At 37.9% G+C, this 27671-nt stretch overlaps 2 protein-coding genes across 2 annotated transcripts; both read right to left on the bottom strand.

Moving 5' to 3' along the window:
- Window positions 1-349: 349 nt before the first annotated feature.
- On the bottom strand, window positions 350-18222 carry mov10a (Mov10 RISC complex RNA helicase a). The gene is made up of 22 exons (XM_042511214.1): window positions 17979-18222; window positions 17787-17892; window positions 17057-17247; window positions 13083-13324; window positions 12745-12991; window positions 11422-11562; window positions 11162-11324; window positions 10769-10920; window positions 9775-9945; window positions 8717-8864; window positions 7776-7937; window positions 7026-7129; window positions 6792-6889; window positions 5383-5481; window positions 5101-5209; window positions 4895-5012; window positions 4141-4332; window positions 4001-4072; window positions 3698-3823; window positions 3007-3095; window positions 1728-1846; window positions 350-1554 (listed from the first exon to the last, which is right to left on the bottom strand). The coding sequence occupies exons 1-22, from the start codon at window positions 18098-18100 to the stop codon at window positions 1490-1492; spliced, it is 3036 nt and encodes a 1011-aa protein (XP_042367148.1). The 5' UTR covers window positions 18101-18222; the 3' UTR covers window positions 350-1489.
- A 1722-nt stretch (window positions 18223-19944) lies between these two features.
- capza1a (capping actin protein of muscle Z-line subunit alpha 1a) lies at window positions 19945-26746 on the bottom strand. Its single transcript, XM_042508415.1, has 10 exons — window positions 26666-26746; window positions 24400-24463; window positions 24247-24298; window positions 24077-24140; window positions 23751-23957; window positions 23587-23666; window positions 23354-23432; window positions 23201-23272; window positions 22091-22153; window positions 19945-21162 (listed from the first exon to the last, which is right to left on the bottom strand). Exons 1-10 carry the CDS (start codon window positions 26699-26701, stop codon window positions 21022-21024), a joined length of 858 nt encoding a protein of 285 aa, XP_042364349.1. The 5' UTR covers window positions 26702-26746; the 3' UTR covers window positions 19945-21021.
- Between the last annotated feature and the right edge of the window lie 925 nt (window positions 26747-27671).

The following is a 27671-nucleotide window of genomic DNA, read 5'->3' as shown; positions in this document are numbered from 1 at the left end:
TTTCGAAAACAGGCACAAATACTGATGAAATGCAGTATGAATAGAAGGCCCCATCTGTATCCATATAAATATCAAATGTTGAGCATAAATTTGCAGTTCTGGTAATTAATGCAGTAAGGTGGCAGTTTGTAGGTCCGCTTTAAATGGTTGATTCACTTAAGACCAAAATAGATTAATCTGTTGTGCAAAAGGAACTTATTTGGTGAATGTTCTTAAATTTCACAATTATTTTCCTGTTTTGTCGTTATCATATTTCCCCTGAAACATGGGAAATTGTTTGGATGTGTATCCCGGAGAAACTTGTCTCCCAGGATTAAAGCCTAGTTTCGACATAATGTTCGGTACAATGTGGTTTTACAATGATTTTATTTAACTACTATCCGAAAGGAATATGTGGGTTACAGAGACTAACTTAAGAAGTGCAAACAGCAGTAAGACATACGGTGATGAATTCCTGAGAAATAGAATAGTCTGCTCCTCATTTTCTCAATCAGTAAACTCATTGCTTGTGTGAAGCAATGTTCATGCTAACTCAACATGATGTTGAGGTGGCAGCTTAATTTAAAAATCCACTGAGGAGTGAAAAAGTCAAGAACAAAAGATTCACTGGTTCAGTGAACAAACTGCCCTTAGAAAAGTTGATAAAAAGGATATATCCTTATATAACTGATGCAAATATGATAAACAGGAATGAAATCCAGGCACTCTAAAATATAAGAAAACATATATATTAACAAGGAAGTAAATATTAAAAAGCCACTAATGTAGTGGCTAAATCATTTTTAAATAGGTTAACGATGTAGTATTAGTCATTTACTGTTAATAAATAATATTGCCAGCGTAAGTGAAAGCCAAGATTCACTCTTGTTCAGTATGTTTGCACTTTTGTGGCTCTGTGTCAATTTTTTGCCAATTTTCATAGCTTCCCCTTGGATGCGAACTGCTTACAATCTGGCACCTGGTTGTTACCTGCCAACCTCACCTGTGCCCTGTGCCCAGGAACATCCTGAACACAAAAAAAGAGGAAAACAAGAAAATACAGGCAGAGAGCAGAGTCTCTGCAGATAAATATACTTCAATTTTTTTTAACAGTAATGATCAAATAGGAATTATTACACCTATAAAAGCCTCTAACAAGACCTACAGTGGCTGAAACATGTTGGATTTTTCAATTCTGACAATTTAGCCACTACAATAAAGGCTTTTTAATATTTCCTACATCGTTGGTTTATTTTTTCTTATATTTTGGAGTGCCCAAATAGCCTTCCAGTATATCCTGTTTTTCTTCTTTTTTCCAAGAGCACCTGACACACGGATATAAATTTGAGTAACCAGTTGTCTATTTTTCCTAATTGATGCCAATATTGTGTTTAAAGCTCATTAAAAGGAAAATGAAATACTGATCCTTGATACTCATCTCTATGTACTTAAATCTAATAATCTGTCACTGCAAGTGTTTCTTTCTTTTATGTTGCTTATCTGAGAGAAGTCAGTGCTCATGTTTCCACTCAGGGTCCAGATGCTGCTGGAGGGCACTCTCCTCTTCCACATGATCTAGGGTAAATGCAGGAAGACACAAGACTTTAGTTCCTCACAAGCAGAACATTTTGTGACTGCTTTGTGCAAGTGATATTAGCTTAAATGAATGATATTTTAGCTGGTGATGATTCTGTAAAGCATCGCTTCGTTTACAAAGTTTTCATAGAGGTTATAGTAGCTGAACTGACTGTCAGAATCCACGTTGATTTTCAAGGTTGCCAGTCTCGACACAATCTCATCCTCTCCCTCTGCGTCTTTGAAGTCAAATCCAGTGTAACCCTTTTCATTCACACAGTAGCTGATGAACCTGCAGTTGAAAAAATATAGATTATGCAAAAGTGGATGAGAAGTCCCAAGAAATACCAAAAAGAAAAGGAAATATGGATGTCTAAAACTCCATGGCAACTGGGTAAATTTCATGTGCTGAGGGAAATTGTGTGATAGGATACAATAGGATTACGCTAATAAATCCCCAAAGGGGAAACTCATTTGCCACCGCGGTCTACATACAACAATATATACAGCACCAGGCATAGTCACTGAAATAGCGCAATAGTCCACCAAAACGACAATGGTAAAATGCTCAAAAGTATCCATAAAACTGCCTCAAAAAAAAATATAAATTTTTTTTTTTCTAAATAAAAATAAAAATAATAAGAAGAAGAATTAATAAGAATTAAATACTATTAAGGTTGTGCTATTATGCAATGTGCAAAATTAGCTATACCACCCTTGGCAATGTGCCATATTGCTACAGCAATGAATACAAATATGAGCAACAAATACAATATTACAATGAAACAACTACAATACCATAACAGTGACAGTAAAATCAACACCAACTGTCCAGTCAGAGACAGTACAGCAGTGTTAGTGTGCAGTCCTTAATAAAAATCTGATTGCTGCAGGAACAAAAGACCTCCTAAATCTGATGAGCTCCAGAACAGTTATGAATAGGCCTTGTGATGAGATTATTCTGTCAACCACTGTTTACAAGGTCAAGAGTGCACCTCTGAATAAGCTCAATCAGTTCAAATCTGCTGAATTACGCATTGTCAGTGGCTCTGGGACTGTTGCTCAAACTACAGATTGAAACTATGCAGTGCTAATCAAATATAAACCAAGATTCAATTACTGTATTAGCTATATCTCACCTTAAATGTCCTCAGTAACATATTTAGCTTTAAGTTTAACTGTAATACAATTTATTTTACATTTATTGGTCTGGTGCAGCACAGTGCATTTTGGTGGATTTAAGCTTTCTATCTCTTGAGCAAAAGCAAAAAGACCCTTTTGAAGTATCTGAGTCACTATATTGCAAAGACAGCCCAGTTTTTTGAAAACATCAATTTTTTAACAGTGAAATATTTCCTTAACTGAATGTCTGTAAATACAAGAATGCTCTTGTTGCATTTTCGGACAACTTTCTGCCTCCCAATAACACTCCTGTGGCCTGTTTTGCCTTACTTTTCCCAAGTGGGGTCCTTGTTGAGGATCACAGGGTTTCCCACAACTATCAGCAGGGATCTGGCTCTGGTCAAAGCCACGTTGAATCTCTGCAGAATAGATAAATACATGAGAAAAACATATTGAAGATCCTGTTGGTTTCATTACCACTTTACATGGCCCCATGCAAGAATGATTGTTCTAAGTTGGAAAAATGTAGAAGCACCGTCACTTGGAACGTCGTGGAAAAAGGAGTTAATTACATGTCTTGGGCTGGAGAGACTGATATTTATTGTTGAAGGTACACAGAAGAAGTTTGTTTGTGTTTGGGACTCATTTATGTCCTTCTTGGCCAGTGAGGCATATATCACTGACTGAAAGGAGATATATGTTATATGGATAACATGAAAAGTATTGAATCTGCCTTTTATTTTATTATTACTTTGATTTTTGTTATATTACTTACTATACTATTTTTATTTAAATCTTATTAACTACTGTATGTATTTTGGTTAATTTGTAATCTGGTATTATTATTACAAATATAGTTTTTGTCTTTGTTCATTTCATTTTCTTTGTCTGTGGGAGTGTGTGACTGTGTGAGGGGATATTTGTATATTGATGTGCATGATCTGATGTGCCTTTGAAGCTTCAATAAAGATACTGGTTAAAAAAAAATCACTTTATATGGCAAAGAAGTAATATAACAGACCTTCTCATTTGACAGGAATCCAATGTTGAAGTCTTTGTCCATCTTGATGTAGCTGATGCTGCTGCGGACGGTAGAGACCATGATGATCTTTCTCTCTTGTCCCTGAAACTCCTCTACTGATCCCACCTGATATCGTGAGGACAAACAGCCAAATACAGTTGTGCATGGAAGAAAACAGATGGAAACAATCTTTTAATGCCCCTGTATTGATTCTGTGCAGCGGAGACTTTTAATGAGCATCCTCTGAGCACCTAAACAAGATAAACTGACACAGAGTGACGTGTTTCCGGCAACATCACTAACCTTGAGCTCTTTGAGATCGTTCCATCGGCTCAGAGCTGAGACAGACTTCAGGGCCTTTTGGATTTTCTCCACCTGTTAGAAAAGTAGGCATGTTAAAACTGTTTATCCGCATCTTTAAAAATAAACTAATGAATGCTCACCTGTTTTCTGTAGGGGGCGATGATGCCGATGTCTTTTGCGGAGAGTTTGGGGAGCCCCTTCTTTCCTTGTGTTTCCATCAGCTTGGTGAGGTAGTCGACCAGGACTTCAATCTCAGACACGTTGAAGAAGGACGGACTGTTTGCCTCTCGCTCGTCTTTCCCCATCACCCCGTGGAAGATCACTGGGAAACCCTGAAGTGATGTCAGAGTGAGCAGTGGTTTACATGTTTTAAGTGTTTAGAGTGATCTTTGCACTTTATTTAGGGACTATGTCCAATTTAATATTTGTTGTTTAATTCCTGCTCACTTTTGCCTTTTCTTGCTCAACTATCTGAACAGAAGCATTCCTCTTTAAATAGCATTTTATTTAATTTTTGATTTTTGCCCCCCAATTAGTTTTTTTCTCCATGATAAGACCTAATTTATTGCAATGATTTTTGTCTTGTTTTACTGTGATAGTCTAATATGAGTTTCTGTGCTCAATTAATTTTGATAATATTGGTGTGGATGCCATATACTGACTATAATTAAAGTGATGAAATTTTGTATCACACTTCCATGATATTTGTTTTGTTTGTCTAGGCACCCTGTAAACTCTGTTTTAGAGGGTGCGATATAAATAAAATTGTTATTATTATTATTATTATTATTATTATTATTATTTTCTTATTTATTTATTTATTTATTTTTTACAGAAAATGAAGGAAAAGCACAAAAAGTCCCCTTTAAAAACAAAATGTCCTTGCGGCCACACCTTTCTGGGAAGGTGTTGCCAGTTGCAGTAGGTGTCACGCTCCCACTGGTCGGCAAACACCTGCAGTTCATTGTCATAGAACAGCTCATTGGGGATTTTCAGAATGGCAGCATGAGACCTGAGAGAAGAGAGGAAAAGAAAATAAGCTGAAGGGCTTCAATCAAAACTATAACAAGCCAAATAGAGGGAAAAACTGAAAGGCGTACCTGTAGTTTCGCAGCAGTTTGGTGACAAAGCGGGTGTCAAAGTGGCCGGAGTCAGTAGTTTTCTGATATAAAGTGTTGTGTTTCATCAGCCTCTCAAGCAGGGAAAGCTCTGAAGAACATCAGTGTTACAGCAATACATTTATATCCTTGAATCATGTGGTTAGGTTGATACACAAATAAAAAAAAAAGTATATGTTATTCCTTCCTACATTTAAAACAGTTTAAACACAATAACTACTATTACAATAAAAGACAAAATTATGTAATCTCCTCTCATCTCACCGAGCCCGTGCTGCAGTGCAATGGGAGATCGAAGAATCGGTCCCAGCTGCTTCGGATCTCCTGCCAGCACCAGCTGACCCGCCCCTGCACTGAGCAGCCCTGTGAAACAAAGTCCAGCCAAACAGGGACAACATGCATCAGTTTAACCACTGAAAATAATTGTGTGCATTTGACTTTTACTCATGAGGCCACCTTCCCTGAAACAGTGTAATGTGTAAGGACAGGCAGTCCTACAAAGGACATTTTACATCAACTGCCTCAATCTCTATGTTCTCTTATTCCAAATAACCCTCTGTGACTCGAACAAGTTATGTACATCATTCCTTAAACCAGAACCCATCTTTGGTGAAAGTGCTTTCAAAGTTTTCTGAACCAAGAGTCAACTTTAAATTATTTAATAAGAACGGAAGATAATAAAAGAAGGCTAATTTGACCACTGAGTGCGTTTATTGTTACTGAACACTGCCAATTCATCGTTTAATGTGATGGATTTGCTTTGTTTTTTAAGTCAGTTGCTTGTTTCTTTTCTGTGAATTTTTACACTGTTTAAAAACTTTTTTTTGCTGTTTTTTCTTAACAATGTTCTTTGAGGTGAAACTTTTAATGCTGTCTTGTCAGCCAAGACTCCTTTGTACAATGACAGCTAAATAAATATAGTCTTTCTTAAGGCTGATACACTCTCTGAGAAGCATCACATGGACCATGGAAGCAGTGAAAAGCTTCTTGCTGATTTTTTTGCAAAGCATTCCCCAATTTTCACCCTTTTTTAAATTGTCAATACATGCACAGCTTCTGCAGCCACTGTCTGGATTTGCAAAGTTTAAACATAAACAGAACTACAAATGCATAAAAAATTCTGTCCTCTACATTCTTACTTCTGTCACTGGACTGATGCACTGTGCCGATCGCCTGTGGTTGGCAGTGATAAAGAGGATGCAAGCTCTCAGAGAAGAGACAGGAGGAGTCCAACTAAAATCTGGATCAAGTTGTGTAAAATGACTGAAGAGAAATCTGTTCATCTCTTCTCCATCATAGCTTCATTTTAACGCGTATACTCTGTCCTTTACAGTGTGACAGAAATAATGACATTTATTTCTAGTATCATCTCCAGAATAATTAGAAAAAAAATAGTTTGAGACAACATAAGACACCAAGAAAGTGCAAAATATCAACCCTCACCTTTACACTAGAATAAGACGCAAAGGTGAATTTACCTTCAGACCTTACCTTTACCTTTTATCAAAATTAGACCAACAGTATCTAAGACAACATCCAAGAAATCTGCTTGACTTATGATTTTCATGTGTATGCATCTTAGAACTTGTCTTTGTTTGCACTCTTTCATCAAGGTTTAACCAAAACAAAATAGTTATTGTAGTATACTAATCATTTGGATATTCAGCATCTACCTGCGATGGCAATGACGCACTCCGGCTCCACTGCCTGGCCTGCTTCATCCATAAACACATGCGTAAAATGACCAGCTGGGATTCCTCCAGACACTAGTCTAAAAGCGGAAAGCAGATTTTACAATAGTAAAATAAAAGTGTAATAGGACTCTTGGTCGTTCACACTTAAGAATGATGCCAAAGAGTCACAAAGTAGCAAATACTGAATAAATATTGTATATGTAAAAAACCTACCTGCCAGCTGTGACCATAGTTGTAACTATGATTGTGTACTTCATCAGAGTTGTTTTCTCTGGAAACACAAAACTATCTTGCTGCTGGTCCCAGTTACAATATTTCTGAAAGAGCCAAAAGATGAGAAAACATGTAAGAAAAATGATCTACACCTGTCTATGACTTCAAAAGTGTAATTTCTGAAATTAACATCTCTATGTAACTAAATATTTTTGCTTCAATTCATATTTGCTGGCATTCAGTCTTAAAAAAAAAAAAAAACACGTTTCCACTGTGGTCAAAGATGGTTTTCCAGCACACAAAGGAAGGCAGGCACCCATATTAACAAGGCTACTCATTAAACTGCTGATTTAATAAAAAAAAGAAATAAAACAAAAAATGACTCATTATTTAATCATTTTGTTCAAATGTAGGAATATGAGGACTTATATTGTTTTTAGAGTGATGATGTCATAAAAATTGATGGCAGACATTCAAAGTTTCACTCAAAAACTTCAATAAAAGCTTTGAATTTTTAAAAAATAAAATTCGACACAGTCTTAATGTAAATATCTTTTTAATTTCTGATTTATTCTGAAACTAAGTATGATGGGTCCTTCATAAATCTGGTCACACATTTAGCTGATTAGATCATGTCTCACCACAAGTGCACTAAATCACAGGATATCAATTTACCCCCGTAAGAGCTGGTTTATGTCTGATAACCACATTATCCTGTGAAATATTAAAAAAAAGCCAGCTGATGCTCACCAGCAGGTTCTTGGGGACAGTTCTCGGGTCTCGGCTGCTGGCGTACACGCGGTAAATCCGATGAGGATCCATGTGCTCCATCAGTCTCTCACAGAGGAGGTCAGAGGCACTGTTTGAGGGTGCACAGGCGAGCATGTGGGCTGACGGGTCGGCCCTGCTGACCTGTCAGAGAAAGCAAAGTTAAATGTTTGACTTATTATTTAGCCTGGCCTTTTCGTGGCTTCCTCCTCTTTTGCTGATAAACAGCTCTCCCTTTTACACCAAAAAATTATAAATATCAGAGTTTGTATTTCATGTCCACAGTCGAAGACTGCAAACAAAAATGGTGAAGCTCCTGAAGACTTTTTTTCTCTAAAATATGTATAACTTAAATATGTATAATTAAATGAGCTTTAATTTTGAAAAAAAAAAAGTTCTGCAGGACTGTGTGGGTGTGGTTTGATCAGATTTGACTTGACAGTGGCGTTGTCGTGACAACCAAACAACCCAACAACTGATTCTGATTCCTATGTTGTTTAACTGTGACTTGCTGTTGGAAATACAATGACATCACCTTTTTTTCCAACTTGTCCACTTCAGCCAAGTATGAAGAGACAAAACAGACAAATCTCTGGCAGATAATTTTGTGTTCATATTAGGGCTGCAGCTAATGATTATCGTAAAAAAAAAAGTTGCATCATCAAATTTTCTTGTTTTGTCCAGAAACACTTCAAGACCTAAAAATACTGTTACTGTTTACTGTGACGCAAGACAATAAAAAACAGCAAATCCTCACAGTGAAGAACCCAAAACCAGAGACGTTTCTCATGAAAAAAGACAAAGAAATGATTGATCTGGTTCATATAAGACCACACTGTATATAGTAGGAGGCAGATTAAATGACTGAGGTTTTCGGGGGTATAGCTACAAACTAATAAGAGCACGTCCTGAACACTTAATACCTGGTGCATTGCTTCAACCAGAGTGATTGTCTTTCCTGTTCCAGGAGGCCCAAACACAAGATGAGGAGCAGGTTTTGATGATCCGGCCACAATGCGCTGGACCGCAGCGTGTTGCTCCGGGTTGTTCTCCAGCTGACGGTTGAACATCCTGGAGTGTAACGTGACAATTTATTTCTACATCCTGCACATAGGTGAAACACTTTAAAGTAAAAAATGTGAAGCAGAAACTAAAAACTGGGTTGAATTAACAAAAGCATTCAAATGTACAGATGAAAACGTAATTTCTCTCAGAACGCTAAAGTGATACAAGTTTGTTATAATCAAGTCTAAGCAGATAACAGTGAACTTTGTCTGGTAGGTGTCTTCAGCCAACATAATCCTCCATATTTTACCCATATCCACTTGAGGCAAGTTTATGGCATTAAACCAAAGAACAGCTTGTTATTTCGATATGGTGGATGAATGCCCAGACAGAACTGAGGCGGAGGCTGCTGAGCGCACTCACTCATCATTAGGAGTTCATATGCTCTTATCACCATCCCCAGACAGTTTAAGCTTCTCTGCACGACAAGTACAGGAGATACAGCACTTTAAAGGAATACGCCACCAATAAAAAAAATATTTGTACATCTGTTACTCAACCCATTTTACGTTAATTCATGAAGAAAGAGGTGGTTTTCTCGCATGCCTCCATGATGAACAAAGAATCCAAACACTGAGAAAATTACAGATGAACTGAAGTAAAAGGGGGTCCACGTTTTATAACAGCAAAACTAAACATCTGTTTAGAAACCTTTAAAAAAAACCTGTGCAGAATAATCCATGCCTCATTCATCCAGCTGTATACTCAGTACTTCCCAAACACACACTTTTAGTTGTTGGGTTCTTCATTAACCATGGACAAATACAAGAAAGTTCTTCACGAAAGCAACATGACTCAAAGGTAAACTGATTTGACATACAAATGGACATTTAGTGAGTGAAGTACTCCTTTAAGTCGGTTAAGTTTAAGTGTGTTTTTTGTGTTTGCATGAGCTTTAAGTGTAAAGGCACCGGACCTGAGTTTAGGCATGGGGAGATTAGCCACTGCTGCACCAGATGGGAACAGCACCTCTTCGAGCTGATGTTTCACTGCCAACTCCACAGCGCGATGCTGCAGCTTCAGGGAGTACCGGTTGATAGTAAACTCCACCTCAAACTTCATATTGCTGAGAAAAATCTGCAGCAACCTGAAACATGAAATGTGTGAGAGCCTGAGAAATATACAACAAAAAGATCTTGGGTGTGAGATTGAGGAGGATGTATGGCAGGATGTGAGAAATAAGTTCATTCACTATAAAATTGTACACAGGTATTATTATACACCTCTGAAACTGTTCAAAATGGGCTTAACCCCGGACATTAATGTTCTTCATGCAATATGGGATTGTCCCTTGGTATTATTATAAAGGGTGGCTCCAACTACCTTTACCAGAATCCCAACAACTATGTCTATCAGAGACAAATCTCATGTACTGCCAGGTCTTACTAGACAAAGTTTGGATTGACAGTAACGGGTTTTATCGCGACAGCCCGGTTCATTCTGCATAATTGGAAGACAGACTGCTGCCTTTGAAAGTAGCCAGAGTGAATAATGCCCCGAGCAAGACCAGTCAAATATGGTAAATCTTTATGGCTCACATCAGAGGAGTCACACCTTAGAGGTGGTGGAGGATACTAGGGGATGAGGAGTTTATGTATACATGTGTATACTGTATTATGTATGTATATGTATGTTAAAGAGGGGTCGCAGTGCTGGGGTGGGTTCTGAGTGGCTACCTGTTAAGTTGGATGTTATTTTGTTGTTATTATTGTTGTGTCCTAGTTTAGTTTGTCTAATTTGGTTTGATTTGATTTGGACTGACTGTGGATCATTTTATATTTAAAGACTATGTATCCATGTATTAAGTCTAACAGTCAAAATAAATAAAAATTTGAATAAAAAAAAAGGGCTAGGTGCTTGATCTGAGACAAACACCAGATTTCAAGAAGCATCCATAGTCCAGCTCTCACCTCTTGGAGAAGCCCAGCTTCACACTCTCAAGCTCTACTCTGTGAACATATCCGGTGTACACCACGATCGGCTGGACCGTGTCTGCAGATTTGGACACTCTCAGAATATCTCCTCGTAGTACAGATGGTCGATTCTCTGCAACACCAGGAACCTGTTGGAGAATATAGATGTTGGCCTTCTCTCTGCTATTCATTTCAAACACTGAGTTTACAGTAGATCGACAAGCTTTCACATGGCAACAACAAAATATACAGTAGAAAAAATAAAACAGGAAGCACACAGAAAAGACAGCATCCTTAAGATCAAAGAAACACCTGCGCTAAACTCACAAGATACCGACTTCTCGATGCTGCTCTGTAAACCAGCAGTGATAAACTGGGAGAAACCCTTACTCTGAGTTTAAGCAGTTTTTTGTTGCTTTGGTCTTGAGTCATGGTTTGATTGTGGAGGTCATACTTCCTGATGTCCACCTCCATCTGTATCTCCTCCAGGTGTAGCAGGAGGTGAAATCGATGAGCGTACGTCTTCATCTTTAAGGGGGAGTTGAGGACACCTCTGGACAAAAAGCACACACACAATCACTGTGATGATGAGGGAGTTAAACCCAGAAAAAAAACTGCGTTGGCTATAAATAATCACGTCGTTCTCTCACTTCACTGATGCCAGTTTCTGCTTGGCAGCTGCAGAGAGGTCACCAGAATCCTCCATCCCGCGTTTAGCCAGTTCCTTTAGGTAAAGAGGGTACTTATAGTCGCCTAATTTCACTGCTATTTGTAGAGGCTGGACGACAGAACTGCAGAGAGGAACAAACACATCATGAATAAAACACAGTTTCAGTTATCGTTCTAGGTCCATTTGTTGATCCATTTCAATTACACCTGATGAAATCTCTGTTATCTGTAACGGTCTGTACACAGGGTTCCTGCAGCTTAAGGCAAGTTCGACTTAAGCCTTTTAAAGACTTTTTAATGCCACTTGGAATTAATCTTAAGACTAATTTTCTAATAACCAAAATTGAAGAGGGACAATGACAATTGGACTTCCTGCTCCCAGATAAACTTGCAGTCTACAAGTTTCATGACAGATGGCGGTCCACATGGAGCCTGGTTCTGCTCGAGGTTTCTTTCTGTAAAGCCTCCTGCAGACTGTGAGATTTTTGCAACCTTATTAATTTAGTGTGAGCTACACTGTCGGGTACCACATCAAGTTTGATGTATGCAGACTGTATGATGAAATCACCTACTGAAACGCAGGCTAATCGGTGAGCATCATCTATCTACGCCGCTGTACTGGTAAGAGCCATTTATGTGTGTCAGAAAAAGTCTGAAGAAGAGGAGGAGAATGTGGACGCAGTTGTGGCCGGGGAAAAGAGGCCAGCTTGAAATGACAATTTTGTGACAAGAGTTTGGAGTAAGTTTTAGCATCTACTAGCGTTGAGCATTCACTAGCCGAGTCACGCTGGTTAGTGCATCATTTCATGCTGCGTTTCTGTTGGTTGGTTAGTAGATGTGGGTCATAACAGCAGTCACACAGTGAGAATGTCATCCCAAATTTCTGACACTGTCAGAATTTTATTCCAAACTGTTGCTGATCACATGATCTGACAACGGCCATCCTTGAACCTCTCTCACTGTGCGACGTAGGAACATCATTTTAGAGCCACAACCAAAGACATCGCCACGTTTCTGCCATGATGGTTATCTTTTGTCTCAGACAGCCCAAAATTGCTTATGGGAGAATGTCCCATCTGTGTAAAGAGCTTGGTTTTCACCTGCTACATATAAAAAGGGTTATGAACTTTGTGTTGTAAATTGGCACTATTTCAAAAAAATGAACTTGACAAAAGTCTGCAATTACCAGCCTTGATGCAGCCCCCTCTGGACCTACAAAACACTTCCCCTTCAAAAACTAGCCATAAAAGTGCTTTTTTATTTTGTATCTTAAACTGGTTTTACTGTCAGTTTTTATAACGTACCGCTCAGGTGGAACTCCCTCCACTACCACAGTGTCCACAGGCTTGTATGTGGACACCTTAAATGGTTTGTACGGAGCCACGGGCCCCAGCTCCACAGCCAGTGGGGTCCTGGCCACCGCTTCCATCTCCCTCACAATGCAAAAGGGCACCGATGCTGGCTGATCTGGGCAGAACTCAAAGTACATGGTGGCAGGGAAATGCCCATAGTGGTTCAGCGTGTACCGAACCACAACGTCATAGCTCTCTCCTGTGAACGAAGGACGGAGGCAGAGGAGCAGCTGTGAGCTTTAATTACCTCGTCAGTGTGTTTCCTGTCAGTAAAAACAGAGTGTTCTCACCAGGACAGAGGAAGAGCGGACAGGCTCTGGTCACCCTCCTCTCATCCTCCAGAGTGAAACAGCGGATCTTGTGCAGGGCAGTGTAGTAGGTGAAGTGGATGCAGTTTGTGCCCTTGTTTACAATGTGGAAGCTGACGACGAACTGCATCTTCAGACTTTCTAAAGTGAACTGTACCTTTCCCCCGGTGGACGCAGGGGTTGAAGTGATCTCAATGCCGCCCTTGTCAGCCGTCAACTGCTTCCTTTGAGAGAGAGAGAGAGAGAGATCAGGCTGCAGAGTTTAGAAACGTAAGGCTTGTAACTCTAAGGGCCTCATGCAGCAACTTTTTCTTAAATTTCTCTTATATTTTCTTTTAATTTTCTGATAACAGAAAATATAAGAGAAGTCAACTCCAGATGCACCAAACGCTCTTAACCACCCAAATCTGCTCTGAGGTGTGTTCAGTAATGAACCCCACTTGATCATAAGTCACCTGTTAGCACAGGTAACGCCCTCTAAACACCATATAAGGGCAGGTTTTGAGCCGTGTGCAAAGACTGGCACATGAACAAGACTGGAGGGATGAAACCAAAAAAGGCTGAAAGAAGAAGAACTCTTGCAGTAGTCAAATTGGTGTAGGCTGACAGTTACATAAACTTTAACAAAGTAAATGTGATTTCAGGAGGATGCATTTAAGTATTAAAAGTAAATGTACACGTGCAAAAAGGTTTAAATAAATGCAATAAATCAAAATAATTAGCATAATTAAAAGATAAAGCAGCAAGGCATCATACATACAGTACACACGAGAGGCTGTTTTTTACATTAAAAATGACTTGCACAAACAAATTGTTGCCAGTTCATTTTTCTAATTAATTGACTAATCGTCTCAGCTGCACTTGTGTATTTTCACATTTTTGGTTTGTGTGAAAAATAATAATTTGTGAAGTAGTTATCTAATAATTGTAATGGAGTAAAAAGTACAATATTTACCTTTGAAGTGGATTAAAATACTCAAATAATGTAAAGTAACCCCAGATTTGTACATAAGTACAGTATTTGAGTAAATGTACTCAATTACAGTTCTGCTCTGGTCAGCAGAGGGAAACACAGTAACTGGAATTACAGTAATTGGGATCAATGCACCGAGTAAAGTAGTATCCCTTTATACCTGAAATTTAATAATCTAGTCTTTATATTATCTCCCTTAAACAGTATTTAAATTTGATTAAATTATATTAATGCATTTTTAAATGCAAAATTAAGAAAACATTGGTGAATCCCAAAAATCAATGGGTATTAACAAGACAGAGGCAAATCCTGGGTACGAGCAAAAATTAGAGAAAATTTGTTTGTATTTGTATATAGTTTCCCGCACGAGGCCTTGTACAAGTACTGCAGAGTGACTGAGTACATCTTGTAACTTCCCCAGTCTTATTCTGGTCATGAACCTCTGCATGTCTTTCTCTCTCATGTCTGTTGTCTCTATAAACTGTTTCTGTCGACTGTTGACAAGCATTTAATTGAGCATCTTCAAAACCTGTTTTTCTAGGTAAAAAAAGATCACTGGCTTGAAACGATTTTGATCCCATTATTCCTCTTCAAGGGTCTTATCTCATTTTTTGATTGTAATCTGCCTCGCTTCTTTTAAAGCTCTATTTGATAACTGGCATCAGAGATATGACAGGAAATGAAATGAAGGAGGAGAGAGAGTCGGGATGACATGTTGCAAAGATCTCTGGCAAGATGCAAACTGGGTACACAGCAGTTCATTAATCGACGCCTTTACCCCAAAGCCACCAACGCTCCCCTGACAGGTCACGAGTCTCTCGAGCTGACACTTATAACTATCATAAACTCTCTCAGTCACTCCAAGAGCAATTTAGTCTGCGTGTCTATGAGGAAACCCACATGGGAACACGTGGAGAACATGTGCAGGATTGAACATTTCCTGTGTCAAGTTCTTCACTTTTATAGAGGAGCAATAAACAAAAAGAAGTTTGCCTGACGAAGGTAAAGCTACCAACATTTTTGCAAGTTAGACAGTGTGTGTGTGAGTTTGTCTGCAAATAGAGGAGCAATGGAAAGCATCCTGACTGGAAACATAACAAACTAGCTTTGAATGTGCACCGCCCAGGACCAGAGGGCCTAAAGCAGGTTATTAAAACCCCCCAGAACATCATGGGTACCATCCACCCAGCATCAGTGATATCAGAGAGATGAGCTGCCTGCACAGAGTCCCCAAGGATACTTAAAAGATGATACCGACCCGAGCCACAGCCTGTTCACCCTGCTGCTGTCTGACAAGTGATAGAGATACTGCCGTATCAGCAGACTAGAGAGCAGCTTCTGTCCTCAGGCTGTGAAACTCCACCTGAAATTAATGACTCTTCTCCTGGACATCAGCTGTTCAGTTTCACTGCATCTGTGGATTTTACATGGAGCTACTCTCCTGTTGGTCTTCTTGTGCACACTATCAACCATACTACTTAGGGGGTCGACCAATATTGGTTTTTCAGGGCCGATACCAATACCAATTATTCGTAGTTAATGAGACCGATAACAGATATTTGGAACGGATATGCATTTACGAAAAAAATGAAAATCTTTCTGTCAATATTTAGAATTTGGAATTTAACAAACTCCAAAACAAAACTTTATTTGAATGCCTTTAGCAAATGTTTTTTATAAAGTCAAATGAAAATTTGAACAAAAAATTAAAGTATAAAAGCTCCTGTTTGTGCATGTGTGTATTTGGGTCTGTGTGTGCTGGATTTATTAAATATACTTCATTTATGAACCTTGAACCTTGAGAGGCAACCAGCATGTTGTAAGAGTCCGTCACACACCACTTGTGGACTCTTCACCCCTCTGCTGATACGACTTCTTAACACCCAGTTTGTCTCAAGTTTCACACTTGATGTAAAAAAACTATCAAAATGTAATGGCCACACATGACTTAGGGACTGTTCTTTATTTATCAGAGGAGGGGGTGTGACTTTGACTTTTTGTTGTTGGATTGTTTTTTTTTTTCTTTGTTTGTTTGTTTCATCACCCTCCCCGAAGCTACAAATATTTTTCCTTGAGCCTCCCTGAGTGACCTAGGGAAAATGCTCCCTTCACCATAAATTACTTGTTAGATTTTTAAAACGTAACCTTTATGTTTGAAAGTGAAAAGTTAAAGACAAAATCCTAGAGTTTAAAAAAGCCTAATTTTCACTTGTGCATGCTGGTTAGTTAATGCAAATGTTTGGGTTTTTTTGCCAAAATCTTATATGAGATGTGAAAAGAGGTGGTTTTAATAAAATAGCACTATTTTATGCTTACATGTGGTTATGTTTTTTTTTTCTGACAGATGCTTAGTCCCTCTTAATGTGTTCAAGGACCGTTGGAAATTTGATAATCTAATTTCTGGTGGTGTAATGCAACAAATTAAAATAGGGAAGGAATTAGGAAGGGACGGATGAATGACGGATTGGGAGGGAAGGAAAAACTGGATTTTATCCTTTATCCTTGTGATTTATCCATTTACTCATACTTTTACTTTCAATACTTAAGTGCATTTAATATAATAATAACGATAAAATTACTTTTGATACTTGAGCACAGTTAATATCAGATACTTAAAGACTTTTACTCAAGTAATATTGTAATAGGTGACTTTAACTTCAACCTAAGTCATTTTCTGATAATATATCAGTACTGTTACTCAAACATGACACTTAGGTATTTGATCTACTACTCATATTTTCTGTTTTTACAGTTTCTCTCTGTGATAGATGGTGTAATTTAGGGCGCTGTGGGCATTTGGAAGGCAAGTTTTCTTTAAAAATTCGCTGTAATTTAAATGCAATAACCCCATTTCCGAAGCCAAAATCAATAAGTACCTCCCCCGTGCTTAAAAAATAAATTGAGAGGCGTCACTCTCACAAAAACAAACCTTTTGTGAAACATTTTACAGCATTACACAGCGTACATACCAAAACAAACCTACCTGTTCACCTTTAACTTGTGAAGGATTTCTGTAGCCAGCTTTTTCTTGGGGGTAAGCACAGGGGTCCCAGGTTTGGAGGGGCCAGTGGGGGGTGAAGGTGTCTCAGCTGTTTTCTGAGGGCCAGAGCTGGGACTCTGTGGTGGCTGAGCAGGGGCCCGGGGCCTCCTCCACTGGTCACAGTACACTCTAACCTACAGCAGAACATTATGCTTTAAGAGTCAACCAATATTGTTTTTTCAGGGCTGATACCCAAACCAATTATTAGTAGTTAATGAGACTAAAATCCAATATTTGGAACCAATATGCATTTACAATAAAAATGTAAATCTTTCTGTAAATATTTAGAATTTGGAAAATAACAAACTTTAACATCATACACAGAAAGTTCCCATCAACTATTTTTATAAAGTGAAGTGAAATTTAAAAAAATATTTAAATACATTTTCAAAGAATAAATAAAAATAGCTCCCTGGGGTTTTACAAAGTAGAATTGCATCCCATGCTGACACTTTCTTTGCACTTTTTCATTAATTAATGCGATCGGAGATCATTACAATAACACGCCGATGCAGATAATCGGCAAAATACCAAATATCTGATCCAACAATCAGCCAGGTCAATAATCTGTCGACTACTTTTATGCTTTCTCATTTTGTGTCTGTATTTTCATGCATTTCCACAGAATATGTCTGGACGTGTTCCTCACAGCACAAAGGGACTGGCAGCTCACCTGAGGTCTGACATTGATGTAGATTTTCCTATTTTTTATGTGGGCTTTGTTGAATTTCAGCAGGACATGGAGAACTTTGTAAAAGGTAGGGTCTTTAATTCCTTGTCTGTGGACACAGACACACAGAGAGAGGGTGGTGTTGTTATAAACAGCCAACAAATGCATTTGAACGCGCTTGTTTTTGCAGCCTACCTGCCCCTAAATTCAGATTTGTAGATCTCCCGAAGTTCCGCTAGGTTGGTGATGGATATTCTGTCTCCCAAAAATTCAATGAAGTCCAGTCCGGATTCAAGCGACTCCTGAACCGACGGCATGTTGACAAACAGGCCGCTGACTAACTTACTGAGTCAAACGAGGAAGTTCAGCGGCTGACAAACTATCACCACCCCAATTTCCTCAAGTATTAATTTAGCTGTTGAATCATTTCCACGTTACGCATTTTAGCGCGACTTTTGTGCGTGTTCGCAGCACGCGGAAGTTACAGTTCATCACCAGCATCGATTTCTCATCATTTTTTGGGTTAAAATATCAATTATATGCTATATGAATCAACTATTTGGCGCAGTTTAGCGCAAAAGTCGAGCTGGTGAACAGTCTCCAACGGCTACCGTAAGGGAGCGCCCGCAATTTATTTTACACAAAGAAGGCGAAAACACAGCGACAAAACAAAATACGACGTCGATATGAACAACCTCCCTGTGAAAATCGCGTGTTTATACGTTTACATTTTTTCCCACAAGATTAAATGTCTCAAAACGCATTTAATGGCGTGCACGCTTTTTCAGACTTTCAGTTGTTGACACTCCCTGGGCTGCAGTGTGGAGTCATGTGGAATGGGCGTTTCTAGTGCACGAGAACAAACAATAATAATAATAATGAATGAATGAACAACGTATAATAATAATAATAATAATAATAATAATAATAATAATAATAATAATAATAATAATAATGATAATAATAATGATATGATGACGATGGTAATAATTTTATGTAGTCTTTTTATTAATTCTATTTTTTAATGTATTTTTACCTTTTTAATTAATGTTTATCTGTTTTATTTCCTTTTATTTGTGGTTTTACTCTGTTCATTGTTTCTGTTGTCGATTTTGGTCTATTTCTTTGTATTATTTTATATTGACATTAAGCGACCTGTATCTTGTATTATTTGTCCTCTGGTTTTCTGGTTGGGCTTTCTGTTAATGTGTCACCACTGATGACTTTGTAGACTCTGTTTTTAAAGGTGCTATATAAGCAAAGTTATTATTTCATATTATTTATCATTTTTTTATTTATTATTATTATTCAAGTCCACAATTAATACATTCATTTACACTTATTTGTTGTGACATTGAAAGCAATTATATTTTTCACATTTGAAATTTTTTGAAAACTTTTATAAATGATAACCAAAATTAAAGCTGCAACCTATGATTATTTTTCGTTATCTGCATAATTCATTTTTCAATCAAACAATTGTCAGCTCTATAATCATCAGAAAATATACAAAAATATCCATCACAATTTTCAGAGCTAAGGGGGACTGCTTCTGATTATCGGTCCAGTACCGAAACATGTTGAGTTGATTCTGATGTAAGGAAAGCTGGTAAAGTCTTACATTTTAGAGGCTGGAAACACAAATGAATGATATTTTTGCTTAAAATTACTTGAATGACTAATTATCAAAATAGGTGCTGGTACATTTTCTGTTAGTCCAGTTATTGATATTATTTTTTATACTTATAATTATAATATTTATAATATAATAAATTATAAACTATAATTATTAATTATGAATATGAAATAATTATTGCATTAATTTTACATAGAGATAGAATTTCCATTATTCCAAGTTCACAATAGGTACTTTTTTCATCATTATGAAGCAAACCCCAGTGACATTTGGTTTGCAGCAGACAGCTGAACTTACATATTTTGATAACACTGATACCACCGCCAAAAATGATACTTTTGCAAAATATATTTGTACATCCAGGACTTGATAGGATTGCATCCAATTTTGTCGTACATTTACAATAACAAAAAATATATTCTATTGAACTTCAAGAATACAACAACATTGGTATGAATTCCTCCAGCACACTCTCATCCATCTCAGAAAATTCTGACAAGCTGCCATCCAAACTCAGACTCAAGATTTTCTATTAAACAATATTATTTATTTATTAAATATAATTTAGTAGTCTAAATTCTAGTCATATATTCTGCAAACTGTATCTCACAACATTACAGTCTCATATTAGGTAATTCCAGTGGAAAATGCATTTTATTTCATTAAATACACTTTGTATTTTGCTAAAAAGCAAATTTAATTGAAATAAAGAAAAGCTTCTCCACAGGTCAGTAACTCCCTCACATTAACAGAGCTTAGCAGAAAACATCAGGCTTTCCAAAACAAACTCCATACATGATATAAAACACAAATGATCGTCATTGCTTCAAGATCATATTTTTATTTCATGAATAATAAATTTACAGTTTGTATAAAAAATATAGCAAAAGCTAAAGGCAAACAGCGAGCAGAAGGACACCAATACTTTATCAGTCGGGGGGGTGCAGAGGGGTTATAACCCGAAAACGTCTCAACAACAAAAAGAGGAAAACAAAATAAGGTCAGTGAATGGGAAAAGAAAAACGTTTATACTTTGGCTACAACCCTGCGTCCACAGGGATGCATACAGATCTTTAGGCTTAAGCCGTATAATTAGGTCTGTCAAGTCTCTCTCAGTTAATAAATCAAATTGCATACAGTATTTGCCCTCTGTTAATAAAAAACTATAGGAGATATTGGAAGCTCGTAAAGAATATCAGTTATGTTTTATAGAGAGTGTACATTAGTTGCTACATGAAAGTTGAGGGGTTTTAGAGGATGGGGGTCCATTTTGAAGCACTGAGGGATCAGAACTGTGTGAGTTTAATACGTGACGGAGAATTCGAGCAGCAGGGAGTGACCCAAGCTCTCACAGTGTTGCTGAAGGCATTGTCTGTGAAAAAATAATATATGCTTGCAATGAGCGACACTTACGCCACTCAATGTCACTGTAAAATGAAGGCGTTCCCTCGTAGTGCATAATGGAAGCTGTCATCCTCTGTAAAAACCCAAAACGAAATGTCTCTTTTAGAAGGACATACAGTACGTAACATTGCGTCACACGTGTTTTGCGCGAGCATCAGCCTCTACCACATTTGTCGTAACCCGGGCAGCCTCAGTCCTCTAAGCGCTCTGCATCTCCTTGCCAATCTTGTAGCTGATGATCTTGTTCCAGTCGATTTTGCTGCGGGTGACTGGGAGCTGCCTGCGTAAGGCTTTGAACGTGGTGTCCGACATGGTCTGATAGTTCTCACTGATGGCCAACTGAAAATAATACGTGCGTCAGTCATTTAGCTTTCTAGCTATAAACATTAGAACCCGACATCATCTGTCAGTGCAAGTCAATGGTACATTTTTTTTAAAGGGATAATTGAATGTGTGAGCTGGGGGAGACGTGGAAAAAAATTTACATTTTAATCATACGCAGCAGTGAAGCAGTATACAAATCCTCTAATTAAGTAAAAGTACCAATACCTTGGGCGCATTCCTCCTTTGTAAAAATGAGTAAGTCTAATCAGTGACATTTAATTAAAGGATTAAAAATTAAAGTATTCAATGCTTCATTCATTGGCTAACCGATTAATCAGTCGATCGTTTCAGGTGCTACTGTTGGGTAGTATAATTTACAAAAAAAAATCAGATTTTATAAAGCCATTTTATGTTTTGTACGCAAAAATCTTAGTAAAGTAACTAAAGCTTGCAGATAAATGAAGTGAGGCAGAAAATGAAATATTACCCTCTTAATTATGGAGTAGAGGTATAAAGTGGCATGAAAAGAACAGACTTAAGTGAAGTGCAAGTACCTAAAATTCATACTTAAGTACTGTACTTGATTTAAGGGGTTCAATTTTCCATGAAATGTCTTGATGTCCTGGTGTGTAGATGATCAAAAATTGGACTAGTTTTTCAGTTTTGATGGAATAGTTTGCTAAATTTGACGCAGAAAAGAAGGCAATAATTTAATGACTATTCATTCTGATTTATCTATGCTTATACGGTAAGTGATCAGTGAGGTTTATTGTGGACAAATAGATTTTTTATGTAGTTTTGTAACATTTTTTCTGATATTATCTAAAAAGCAGTTCTGGATCTGGCTTACATAAATCTGTTTGGTACAGTATGCATGGCACAGTAACAAAAATGTTTCATTCCTATATAGAGGCAAGCCTTGTTATTCTTAACTCGCACATACCTGATATTCGTTCTCTGCATCCTCAATAATTTTCACAAGCGCCTTCGCAGTCTCGATCTCATTCTGCAAAAAACATACACTTGTGGGTCAATTAAAAAACACATATCAACAAAAATTAAATACGACATAATCCAATAAGTTCATTTAATTATCTCTACTTACTTCTTTACTATCAATGCCACTTATGCCTACCATATACGACAAGACTTTAAAAACAGACTGAAAAAAATAAAGTCTGGCACCCTTTCAAATCTAAAAAAAATAAAAAGTGAGTTTTTTGGTCACACACTGTAAGATTTCGCACAGTCACTATTTACAAGACTACAACTAGATTCCTTTTGAGATTTTTGAGAGCTCTTTGAGAAATATAACATAAACAGTTCCTTACGTGTCTGCAAGAACACATAACTCTAGAAACACAAGATAAAAGATGCCACATGTGGACAGTATTCTCGTCAATTTAGCCTCAATGTGATCCATAAAGATAAACTGTATTTGTGTACAAACTTAACATTTTGGATTTTGTAGCCTCAGTGTGCGACCAGCCTCCGATGGTTAGCTGCGCTATTTTATAGGGAGGAGATAGTTGGAATGAGAGCCGTTTCAAAAATTAGGATTTCCCAGTAAAATGGTTGGTGGATCAGATACACGCCGAATTAAACACAGACCAGTGCTCACTCCACAGCTCCACCAGTTTCTCCTCCATTTCCACAGTGCAACAGACACGAGACAGAGTTTCCTCCATGTTTACAATGCTCACATCATTCAGCTTCATTATTTGCACGGGCCAAAACTAAATAACTCCAAATTACGCTTTTGTCAGAAAAACAAGATGAAAAAAAGACAGCACAGTCTCAGTTTTATGACCACCTTACTCCAAAAGACTGAGATCACAAGAGCACGCACCAACTGAGGTAAAACTCATGATTTTACTCTGACATTTGAAATTTGTCTGCGGCAGTAAAATTGCTCAAGAGTTTAAGTCCGGCATCAGTTTATGGTGCAAACACAGACCGCGGTCAAACAAGAATCTTCAGCTTTCTTATAAAACACTCAAAAGTTTGTTGTTTGTTTTTAGTATAAAAACTATTAATAAGTGAAAGTACTTACAGACACAGTCAGTGCTTCCTTTATGTCTTTATGGCTGACCAGCTGCACATTTCCATCCTCATAATAATGCACCTAAAAATGAAGACAGAGGAGAATAAACAAAACTAACTTCACAGCTGAGCTAAAAAGACACCCGTTAATGACTCGACATACCTGAATTTTCAAGACTCCGACCACTTGTGCCGTCGATTGTGAGACACTGAACTTCCATTCAGACCGGCAGCGACCGTTCCTGGGGAAAAAAATGTAAGAGAGAATATTTGAAAACCGATCCCAAACACACGTAACACAGTAACACATCATTGCTTCTATGCTGCACAAATGTAATTGTGTAACAGAATTTGATAAGGAAGTTTAAAATGACATCTTTGTCCCTATCAACTTACCAGAAGTTCTTAGGCTCAAATTGATGACCCTCGATACAAGCGATAATAGTCTGCTGGCCATCGATCGTTTTCCCATAAACCTGAAACGGATAAACAGGATGAGAGTGTGATTTACTGTGAGCAGAGCTGTACGTGGCAGCTGCAGACTCTGAGCGCGATCTTACGGTGCAAACTCCTCTGGGGTAGTGCTGCTTGATGTAGGCCCTCAGGGCCGTATCACATGCATCTCTCCATGGCCTGAGGGCTGCCTCGCCCTCGTGGGGCTGGGGGTCGCTGGCTTCCTTTCTCAGGTGGTCAAACTTGAAGGAGATCTTGTTGTGAGGGTCAAAGAAGCGGCCATTTCCCAGGTCTCCATGCTCCGTAATCAGGACCTACAGGGAAAAAAGATGGAAGAAGAAACCGGCTGTTAAAATTACGATTTACTCAGACATTGTCTGAATAATGTACAATAATGATGACATCTTGATGGGTTCACTGAGAAAAAGCTTGCCTGATCATCATATCCATCGATTTTGGCAAGGGTGAACTGATCCATGTTGTACTGGGCAAAGGCACTGTGTAGAAAAAAAAAGAATACAACAACAAGATGCATTTATATCTAAAATATCATTATTTTACTACATTACAAAAATAAAAATAAAAAAATAAAATAAAACTCACTGAGCCGCGCCCTCTCTGAGAAGATTATCATTGTTGAGCAGTATTCGCACATCTGAAAAGAAGAATTAACACAGAAGAAACCTTAAACACACTGTTTTCATGCATGTTAAAATGCAGGAAGTCCTACTTATATCAATCCCAAATTCAGCTCACCATTAAAGACTTCATTGAACTCTCCTGGAGGAGCGTGCAGCACAAAATTAGCTGAAATACGGACCTAGAAATGAATGAAATGTTTTGTCATAAAACTTAAAATACAGCCAGCAGCATCACATTAACACTGCAGTGTGAAACTCATGGGTTCAGTTTCTTTTTTTGATGAAAGAAACTGTGGTGGAGCAGAAAAACAACAGTTTCCTTAATAACTTAAATCTGCCACAGGTTTTTTGGAATAAGGACTTACGTTTGGATTTAAAAACTGCAATGGTTGGAGCATTACTGAGACAAGGGATAATGGTGGAAAAACCTGCAAGTATCCACTAGAGTGAAGCAGAGAGCAGACTGCTAACTTTCTTGGCTGCAGACTTGTTAGCTCTATTTTGGACACGCCTTAGATGGCAAGCAGGGTTTTGTCGCCGGGGGGCTTTTCTTAGCCGACAGTATGCAAGTGTAAGCATGTGGTGTCAGAGCCACAGGGTGAAGAGGTTGTGGCAGGTACTTGTGCTCTCATAAGGTAATACTCTGAGAGGAGTGTTGGGTGTTGGGGAGGTGGTGGCTATTAAAAAGGGGGAAGCAAAGTTTACTGTCAAAGGAGAAGTTGTAATAACCTCTCATTCATTTTTCATCTGTCATTTATGACCTTCACAGCTTTAATCAGTCCTACTTGTCACTGCAGCATTATAGTGTGGCTGTGCCAGCGATGCCGTCTGTCAGGCAGACAGGGTTATTTAGCCTGCAGGCTGCAGCTGGCACTGACCTACAAATGGGCTGTCCAGCTGAAAGGGCAGAGGGGCATAACAATGAGTAACCTAGTTTAACGTCATTCTCAAATACTTGCTGCATTCAGAGCACAGAAAGCCTTCCCAGGCTTAGACTCTGACTTTCCACTATGCAGTTCAACAATGTGAGCTTATGAAGATACTGCAGAGGGACTTAAAGCTGCCCTCATTGGTTCCTCTAGCCTATTGCAAAACACTGTTGCATGACTTTTGTATGTCATCTTCTATATGTCTGTCAGGGGGAGTTTTTAAATGCCACCTGAAGTTAAGTTTGAGATCAATTTTCTAATAACTAAAATTGATAAAAGACAATTTTTAAAAAGCTGGTAAAGAACAACCCTTTATAGAGTGGAACATACGAAAGACAAAGAAGTGGAAAATATCTGGTATTTCTGGCCCCTTTTCTGGACAATTTTGTGTTTTTTCAATCTGCATGTGAGATTCCACCGCTTGCATTCCCAACATGACAAGTTTAAGAAAGGGAATATTAGTTATTTAACAAAGAAATAGATGTTAGCAAATATTTTGAAATGTTGCAATGCAATGTCAGAAAAAAACGACTAAGAAAACTATACTTCCCATGTCTGAGCATTTTTAAGACTTTTAAAAAAAATTAATATAGTCAATTTAATACCAATTAAGGCCTAATTCTTAGATTAATGAATTAAATTGCTTTTAAGACCCTTTAAGGATCTGCAGGAACCCTGAAAAGAGACTTTCAATCTCAAGAGTAAATCACACATCAAAAAAAGATACCTAATAAATCCCTTCATTACCCTGGCTTGTTTGCATTTATTTTAAAGCTTCGCTGCAGTAATGCTGGGTGGTGTAGGCTCCTGTCACACCATCAATTTTAGGAATGCAAAGCCTTATTTTACAACATGTAGCAGCATGAAGCAAGGGGGCCAAAACCAGTCACTGCAAGCCCCACTGACACTGCAGGAAGACGGCATCTGCTCCGTGAATTTAGTACAAAAAAACTTACAAAAACAGCAAAACACTAAATACCTGCAGACTCAACTAACATGCGTCCTAACTTTAACTTCTGATATTCAACCTCTAAGCAGCTACAGTAAGTTATAGTGAGCTGGGTGTGGGTGGTGTTATGCTGCCGATGCACTGTCATTATCCTTACTGTAAATGCAGGAAGTAGCTCGACTTCCTTTCATTTAGCATTAGCTTGTCATTATTATAAACTCGTGCAAGATATTAAACCTCAAGCTCAGCTCAGTGTAACTTTTAATCACACGCTCACAAAACTTAGCTAACTTGCATTATATGTTTGTGCACGGGGACAACATGCGAGCTACAACTCTCAGCTGTCAAATACAACAGTGCCTGGTTTAGCTAGCTCCGCAGACAGCTAACGCGACCGTTTAACGACTAATGCTTCAAAGTTAAAGTTTCATACGGCATTGTTATTTTTAATACAAATCTTAGTGGTTACAGAATAACGACAGTATGAATTTATAAAGTAATACCTTCTCTTTGTCGTTGATCTCCTCGAAATCTGCCATCTTGGCTCAATGAAGTGTTAACAAAGCGACGGTCTCGAGGTTGCCAGGTATGTGTGACTCCTCCCAGTAAAATCACGACCCCAACCAGGAAAACTGTCTCCTGCGGTGGGGGAGAGACATGTCCGTGTTGTCCTGAGCATACAGTATATGCATTTAATAAAATGCGAAAAAGTCAGATTTTTGACACGTTTTCGAAAAACTGGACGACGAAGAAAAATATTACTTTTAATATTGTTTTTTTGTTTTTTGGTTGTTGTTTTTTTTTACAGTAGATGTGTGTGTCTGATATTTTAAATTGTATGCGTTGCATAATAAAACATTTTATTCACAAATAAATGCATAATTTATACATATTTACAGAATTAAAATTCGTTTAACATACAAACTAAGGCTGAGGCACCCAACCTGGCAACCCCGATGAGTTCACGTCCTTTTAGGATGGATGGGACAAACGCAAATATGGCTAATACCCTGGCATTATGAAACGTGAATGCAATTATTTTTACATTACTTTTTAGTTTGTCTTTTTATTTTTTCATATTTTTTGTTTTGCTTTGTCCTTCTAAGTATCTATATGCACTAATTTAAATTATCTTGTGGACAAAAGGACGTTAAAATGTCTTATGTTTTACAACTTGCGAGTGTTCACATCATTGGACAATTCAAAAAAGTTGCACATTAACGTTGAAGTTGATATATTGATGATTATAAAAACTGCTTATCAACGTGTTGACGTGAACACCTTTTACACAATGAAACTCCCAATTACGATAACTTTCAAGTAACATGAATGCGTCATCATTCATGCACATGGAGACCTCATCAGACTGCTTTGCAGCTGACGCGTCTATTTTGTAATCAATATGAAGCTTTAATAAAATTGACACAATCATCAATTACAGGTAAGGGAGATTTATTTATAGTCTATAGCCTAGCACATTTCATTACCCAAATGCAGCCCAAGGTGCTT

The sequence above is a fragment of the Plectropomus leopardus genome, chromosome 2, assembly GCF_008729295.1.
Source record: "Plectropomus leopardus isolate mb chromosome 2, YSFRI_Pleo_2.0, whole genome shotgun sequence".
In the NCBI taxonomy this organism is placed as follows: Eukaryota; Metazoa; Chordata; class Actinopteri; order Perciformes; family Serranidae; genus Plectropomus; species Plectropomus leopardus.
The sequence above is the reverse complement of the archived record's forward strand: the minus strand, read 5'-3'. Positions and strand labels throughout refer to the sequence as shown.

Excerpts from the sequence above, each read along its gene's own strand:
- mov10a (XM_042511214.1), bottom strand. The coding sequence starts at position 18,100 with ATGCCGTCGGTTCAGGAGTCGCTTGAATCCGGACTGGACTTCATTGAA. Across the intron at positions 11,563-12,744 it reads GAGGGAGTTCCACCTGAGCG|TTCTGTCGTCCAGCCTCTAC; the intron begins GTACGTTATAAA and ends TCCTCTCTGCAG. Across the intron at positions 7,938-8,716 it reads TGGTTGAAGCAATGCACCAG|GTCAGCAGGGCCGACCCGTC; the intron begins GTATTAAGTGTT and ends TTTCTCTGACAG.
- capza1a (XM_042508415.1), bottom strand. The coding sequence starts at position 26,701 with ATGGCAGATTTCGAGGAGATCAACGACAAAGAGAAG. Across the intron at positions 23,273-23,353 it reads TCGGAGTCTTGAAAATTCAG|GTGCATTATTATGAGGATGG; the intron begins GTATGTCGAGTC and ends CTTCATTTTTAG. Across the intron at positions 21,163-22,090 it reads ATGCAGAGAACGAATATCAG|TTGGCCATCAGTGAGAACTA; the intron begins GTATGTGCGAGT and ends TATTATTTTCAG.